This window comes from Dipodomys merriami, unplaced genomic scaffold (assembly GCF_024711535.1).
Source record: "Dipodomys merriami isolate MVZ:Mamm:240054 unplaced genomic scaffold, mDipMer1.0.p SCAF_71, whole genome shotgun sequence".
Taxonomy (NCBI): Eukaryota; Metazoa; Chordata; class Mammalia; order Rodentia; family Heteromyidae; genus Dipodomys; species Dipodomys merriami.
Genome location: NW_027206302.1, coordinates 6138220 through 6144219, shown reverse-complemented (window position 1 = coordinate 6144219; position 6000 = coordinate 6138220). Strand labels below are relative to the sequence as shown.

Sequence of the window (6000 nt, the reverse complement as noted above, 5' to 3'; positions counted from 1 at the left end):
AGTGCCCCAACTCCCTCTGTCTCTCTGTCTCATTCTCTTAACTGGGTCTTGAACTTAGGGCATGGACACTAACTTTTTCACTTAAGGCTGGTGTTCTACCATTTGAGTCACATCTCCATTCTGATTTTATGGTGGTTAATTGGAAATGAGAATCTCCCAGACCCTGGGTGCTGGTTGCTTACACCTATAATTCTACTCAGGAGACTGAGATTTGAGGATCTTGGTTTGAAGCCAGCCCACGCAGGAAAGTCTCTTCTAATAAACTACTTAGAAAAAGCCAGGAGTGGCACTGTGGCTAGCCTTGAACAAAAAAGCTCAGGGACAGCACCCAGGCCCAGAATTCAAGCCCCCTCAGACCGGCAAAAAACAAACCAACCAAAACATCAATCCTCAGATCTCAGCCTTCTGTGCAGCTAGGATTACAGTTATAAACCACTGGTATACGGCTAGGTCTCAACTCTGAGATACTCCTCCACCCCAACTGCTATAACCTCTGACTTTATAAGCTCATAGTCTTCCTGCCAACTACTCACTCAGCTCTACCTTACCCTTGAATAGGCCCCCAAATCTCAGCCCGATTTTCACCAGCCTCTCAACCTCTTGTCTGCCTGACACCTACCTCTGAAGTTTTCCTCCCCAATAAGCTCTCTAAAGCTGGACTACCTGCTCTCTAACAGATCCTCTCACTTCTCCCAGACCTACTTGTCTAATTTTTCCAGCTCCAAGGAGACATGGAGCAGCCTGTGTCTGTCCAGGGGAGATTAAAGGTTGTGAGTTGTTCACAACATAACTTTTCAGGGCTGGGAAGGTGGCTCAGTGATAGAGCACTTGCCTTGCATGCATGAGGCCCTGAGTTCGATTCCTCAGCACCACATAAGCAAAAAAGAAAAAAGCCGGAAGTGGTGATGTGGCTCAAGTGGTAGAGCGCTAGCCTTGAGCTGAAGAGCTAAGGGACAGCGCCCAGGCCCAGAGTTCAGGCCCCACGACCGGACCAAAAAAACAAAAAACAAAAAAATAACTTTTCAAAGGAGTTGCCCCCACCCCAAAGGTGTCACAGCACTTCCCCAGGCTGCCTGTTCTACTCCCAAGCTGGCAATCCATCAACGGACAAGCCGCTCCCCAAGTCATCCCTGGTAACCACCATCTTGTTACAGCTGCCTGCTCTGAGAAGTGGAGGAGAAATCATTGTCAACATGTGGTGGCTGGCCAGGACCAGTGACACAGGCACAGTGTCACTGTGTCACAGTGTTGAGGCTCCTGACTTACTGTCCTGCTTTCTCTTCCAGGAGAAAAACTGCACCACTTTCTCCTGCTAAGGAAGCAGTTGTTTCAAAAGGGCAGGAAGCTGTGAATGCTCTGAGGGCTCAGAGTTCTGTGAAGTAAGCTTGAGGCACACCAAGGTTTGGGCTACTGTCCTCTCTCAGTCCTGGAGTTTAGTTGGAGTTCAATCTTGGGCGAGCCAGCCTGCCTGGACTCTAACTGGTTTGACTTTCTCAGCTTTACATAATGTCAAAGCCCAGGGCCATAGCTAGAATTTTTCACATCTCCGTGCTATGCCTACTTGTTCCTGATCTTACTGGTCTCTGGGGACTGGCTGACCTCATGGCAAAGGAGCTAGGAGATCAGTGAGGAGCAGCTCAGCCCAAGTTTCATTTCATACCGTCTGCCTCTGTGAGGAGAAAAGAGGGATAACAGGAGGATGAATGGTCCCATCTGTTCCTGCAGCTCAGACTACATTGTCAGTTGCAGACAGATCCTTGTGGCGGGAAGCCCCAGGGGTCATGAGGCTGAGGTTCAGCCCGGCTACTCATAGTGCTGTCAAACTTTGGCCTCAGATAGCTGCCTCCTTCAGGATGGGGACCTCAGTTTTAGGGCCCACTAGTATCCTCCTGTCATGGATCCAGGCTGCTTCCATACCACTGCTCCTCTGTTCTTTGCTCCTGTTCTTGTTGGCTTAACAGAATCAGGGTATAACATCTATGAAGACCCTGTAGGCTTTGCAGGCCCCCAAACCACCTGTTCAGATTCCTGTAGATGTATCCTTAGTGAAAAGGATTCATTCATTACTCCATAGCCTAGGCCTGAACATGGGGCCCATCTAGATGGCAGTACCTTCTTTACAATCCCAAAGAGAGGCTTGGATTTTTCTGGGGAAACCTCTAAAACACAGAAAGCTTCCTACCTGACTCCTATACAGTGGAGAGTCCAGAATCCTTCAAAGACAGTCTTTTGTTTTTGTTTTTTGTTAGCTGCAGAGCTTGAACTGAGGGCCTGGAAAAATTAGGTGCAGCCAGGTACTTTTCATAGATGAAAAACCTGGCTGGGCACTGGTCTATAATTCTAGCTACTTAGTGTTAGGTTTTTTTTTTTTTGCTTATGTGGTGCTGAGGAATCAAACCCAAGGCCTCATGCATTGCAAGGCAAGCACTCTACCACTGAGCCACCTTCCCAGCCCTAGTGTTAGGTTTTTAAAAAGAGGTAGCTGAGTAAGAACAGCACCACGCACGTGGTATTCAGGTAAGGGGTAGGTTTATTCATCGTTCCGGCTGGCACCAAGCCATCTTGGTCCTCCACGCGGTGGGGAAAGGCCTGGGAAAGAGAGCTGGGAGAGCTGGGAAAGAGAGAGCTGGGAAAGAGGGAGAAAAGAACTAGAAAAGAGAGCATCTGGGAAAGGTGGGAAAGAGAGAGCTAGGAAAGAGAAGGGAGTGGGAAAGAGAAGGAAAGAGCTGAGAAAGAGCTAGAAAAGAGCAGAGAGAGGGCGTCTGGGCCTGGGCTAGGCCTTATCAAGGGTATGGGTGGAGAAAGGTGTGGCCACATCAAATTCAGATGTGACCTCAGCGGATGCAGATGTGACTTCTTCCAGGTGTCCCAGTTGCCTAGGTAGTGCAGGTACTGGATGGAGACTTTGCTGCGAGGGGGTAGAGTCTGCTAGCCATTCAGGAGCGGACATTACACTTAGGAGGCAGAAATCTGAGGATCACAGTTCAAAGCCAGCCTGGGCAGGAAAGTCCTTGAGACTCTTATTTCCAATTAACCAGCAAAAGAACTCAGGGCTCTCAGTTCAAGCCTTTGACATTAAGAGGAAAATTAGAGCCATGAACTAATAGCTCATGCCTATAATCTCCTAGCTACTCAGAAGGCTGATATCTAGAGAATAGGGGTTCAAAGACAGCCTAGGTAGAACAGTCTGTAAGGCTTCATCTCCAAAATAACCAGCCCCTTCCCCCGCAAAAAGGGACTGGATGTGTGTGGCTTAAGTGGTAGAATGCCAGCCTTGCAAACAAACAGAGGCCCTGAGTTCAAATTCCAGTATCAGAAAAAGAAAGAGAGCAAGCAAAGCAAGCAAGGAAAGGAAGGAAGGAAAGAAAGAAAGAAAGAAAAGGAGACCTCAGGGTAGGTTCCCCTGACATCTACCTCCTTGATCTCAAAGAGTCAGAATCAATCCCTTTCCCTCGCATCCCCCATTTGACTTTGAAACTAAATTCTAATAAGCTTGCGCTCCATTAGTGTAGTAAATGTTTCCAGGAAAATAACTAAGATTGTACATCTGCTTCTGGAAAGGGCTGAACTAGTCTTTTGGGAAAGAGGAGGAGACTAGTTAGAAATGAAACTGGTGGCGTGACATTGTCCAAAGAGAAATGTACTCATTACCTGAGTTATGTAACGATATCCCTTCTGTATATCACCTTTATAATAACAAAAGAAAAAAGAAAAAAATAGTTACTCCTTCCCCACCACTGGCCCAGCTGCTCTTTCACTGTGGATCATTGCTTGAGAGCAGGTGTCATCATTAAGATAATTCATTAATTGAACAAATATGTCCTGAGATCCAGTTATTCAAAATGGATGAGTCCTGGGGCTGGGAAGGTGGCTCAGTGGTAGAGCGCTTGCCTTGCATGCATGAGGCCCTGGGTTCGATTCCTCAGCACCACATAAGCAAAAAACAAAAAAGCCGGAAGTGGCGCTGTGACTCAAGTGGTAGAGCGCTAGCCTTGAGCTGAAGAGCTGAGGGACAGCGCCCAGGCCCAGAGTTCAGGCCCCACGACCGGACCCCCCCCCCAAAAAAAAAGGATGAGTCCTCAAGAAACTCATCTTAGCAAATGGCCCACAGGCTAAGAGAGACCTTCCTGGAATCTCTTATCTAACCTGTCCATCTGGAACAACTTCCTTAACTTAGAAGAGGATAATGAAGCCTGTAAAGACAAATCTCTCTATCCAGGGCACGTGGATAAGGTAATTATTTAAGAGTAGTTATTTAAGGGAGAAAGAGTCTCAGCAGAGGTCAGAACTATCCCCTCTAGGGAGTGAGTGGAATTAAGGAGGGGAGATTTTTTTCCCCCCTTTGAGGACTTCAGGGAAAGGAATCTTGGTTCGATGATCTGGAGGACTGAGGATGCGGCATGGACTAGACAGGTTTCTCAGCACTGGAAGCCCAGCTATCCCAGGACCGACGGAGTTAACAGGGATATGGAGACGCCCCCTGTACTGACTCGGGCATGCTGGGACTTGCAGGCCGTCCGGCTGTCCTGTGGCACCGGGGACTGCTGGGAAATGTAGTTCCTGGCTCGGCCTCAGCCCGGGTACCGAGGACCTAGCGTTGACAGCTGGGGAGGTAGGTGGCAATGGCGGGGGAGGCGGGGGGCGCTATAAGGGGATGCGGAGTGAGAGGAAGTGGACAAGCTGACGGCTGGGACCCCTGCCCAGCGGCTGTCAGACAGCCCACCCCCAGTCCGAGGCTGATGCAACGGGCCTGCTGGGTGGGGTGAGGGCAAAGAACAACAGGGCGAGCTGCTTTTCCCGCCTCCAGATAAAAAGGAGCCAACAGGATTGGGCTTCTTTCCTGGGTGGGATTCTCCCTTCCTAGAGTAAGGGGAGATGTATCTCTCTGACTATATTCAGATATGTCATCACCTTCTCCCAGAGAGGACCAATCCTGAAGGCCGAGACCTATCCTAGAAGCAAGGGAACCCAGTCTCCTATTTGCAACAAGAAGTCTGGTCCCCACTCAGGAACAGCTGGATGCCCTCCCAGACAGAGGGTGGGTGGTACAATGAATCAGACATGGTCAGAGGAAAAGGGATGGGGACCCTCTTCCTGGAAACTTAAAGGCACATTGTAGAGAGAAGACCTGTGGGGAAGGACCAGGCCTTTTCTTCTTCCTCTACAAAGGCCCCTCCTTCCTCTTCAAAAGCCCTCCCCCTCCTTCTGTCACCTCATGGAATTGACCCAAATTAATTTCCATCAACTCTCCTCCATGCACGTCTGCTCAACAGGATCCAGCATGGACCAGTCTGTGGCTATCCAGGAGACGCTGGCAGAGGGGGAATACTGCATCATCATATCCTTTCTAGACTTGAGCTCCCCGCAGGCTGGGCCTGTCCTGGCTTTGAGAAGTCGAATGTCAGTCACTGTCCCTTACCCCTCTTTTAGCCATCAGAAGAGAAGGAGCCTACTATTTATTTCTAAAGTACTTACTTGGTCCTAGATGCTCTGCCAGGTGCTTTAAATATGCAACTTCCAACCTGGAGATAGTGGAAACTATTAATTCCAATTTCACAATGACCAAGGCTCACGTGAAGTGACTTATCCAAGCTCACACCTTGGGGAGGGGGGCAAGGCAGGAAAAGATTAGTGGAGTGAACTGGATTTGGAACAGCCTGGCCTGGACTTTGATTTTCCCTTGACTGAGCAGCAGGCAGTACAAGGTACGCTGTGTGAGGGAGACAGCAGGCAGAGCCGCCTGCTGGGGTTGGTGCGCTACCGCCTGGAGCATGGTGGCCAGGAATACGCGTGAGTGATTGGGTCTGGGCACCCTGTTTCCTGGGCCATAACAGACTTCATTGTACCCTCCAGTTGGACTTCAGCCATCCCTCCAGGGCTGGGTCTAAGTCTCCTAGAGAGAGATAATGATAGTGATTGTTCCTTGAACACCATATTTAAAGCCTTTTTGCATGCATTAACTCATATAATCATCAAGACATGGAGGAGACTTCTGGAAAA

General features: G+C 49.2%; 1 protein-coding gene across 2 annotated transcripts in view; it reads left to right on the top strand.

Moving 5' to 3' along the window:
- The first annotated feature begins 4558 nt into the window (after positions 1-4558).
- Inpp5b (inositol polyphosphate-5-phosphatase B) overlaps positions 4559-6000 on the top strand; it is a 71513-nt gene continuing 70071 nt past the window's right edge. For both annotated transcript variants that reach the window (XM_070008777.1, XM_070008776.1), the window contains exons 1-3: positions 4559-4612; positions 5274-5338; positions 5696-5790. In XM_070008777.1, coding sequence (XP_069864878.1) covers positions 5282-5338; positions 5696-5790 — 152 coding nt within the window. In that variant the 5' untranslated portion in view covers positions 4559-4612; positions 5274-5281. The remainder of the gene's footprint in view (positions 4613-5273; positions 5339-5695; positions 5791-6000) is intronic.